Source organism: Egretta garzetta, unplaced genomic scaffold (assembly GCF_000687185.1).
Source record: "Egretta garzetta isolate BGI_Z169 unplaced genomic scaffold, ASM68718v1 scaffold501, whole genome shotgun sequence".
Classification (NCBI taxonomy): domain Eukaryota; kingdom Metazoa; phylum Chordata; class Aves; order Pelecaniformes; family Ardeidae; genus Egretta; species Egretta garzetta.
Window position 1 is genome coordinate 99,557 of NW_009258547.1, and position 643 is coordinate 100,199.

Below are 643 nucleotides of genomic sequence, written 5' to 3' on the forward strand. Positions count from 1 at the left end.
AGGGACGCGGCCCGCCCAGCCTCGGCTGCGGAGCAGGGCGGGGGGGCCGGCGGTGTCACACCAAGCGGAGGTGGCCCAGCCGAAGCCCCGTGCCCACCGGCGATGCCCAGCTCTGCTCCTGCCCAGCCCCAGGGGAGCAGGGCCCCCCTGCAGCACCCCCCTGCACTCACCTTGGCAGCAAACTCGTTCTTGGCTTTGTAGTACTCGTCCAGGGCGTTCTGCAGGGCTCCTACGCGCCCTTCGATGCGCTGAGGACAGAGAGCATGGCCGCTTCACCCCCTGCCAGCACGGATGCCACGCTGCAGGGACGGGGCAGCACCCCCAGAGCCCCCCAGCTGGGGCAGGAGGGTGTCTGGTGCCGAGACACAGCCAAGGCGAAACGCTGGCCCTGCGATGCTTTGCTCTGATCCCCAGAGATGGGCAGAGGGCTGGGCCCTGCCTGGCCCTGGGTCGGATCCTGACCTCCCCAGCACAGGCAGGATGGGCTGAGTGCCTGCTAGCACAGAGCCCCGAGGGGACGATGGCCCTGGGGTACGAGGTGGGGAGCTCCCATCCCACACCTGGAGCCCACCCTGCACGTGGGGAGGGTGGAAACCCCCTGGCTGCAAACACCCAGCTGGTGCCGCCGGGCTGCGTGGGGCAG

The 643-nt window shown here is 70.3% G+C and overlaps 1 protein-coding gene across 1 annotated transcript in view; it reads right to left on the reverse strand.

The window, feature by feature from the left end:
• VPS16 (VPS16 core subunit of CORVET and HOPS complexes) overlaps window positions 1-643 on the reverse strand; it is a 16,959-nt gene that overhangs the window by 4,093 nt on the left and 12,223 nt on the right. The window contains 1 exon segment of the mRNA XM_035903151.1: window positions 144-248. Within this exon segment, the coding sequence (XP_035759044.1) occupies window positions 144-248 (105 nt within the window).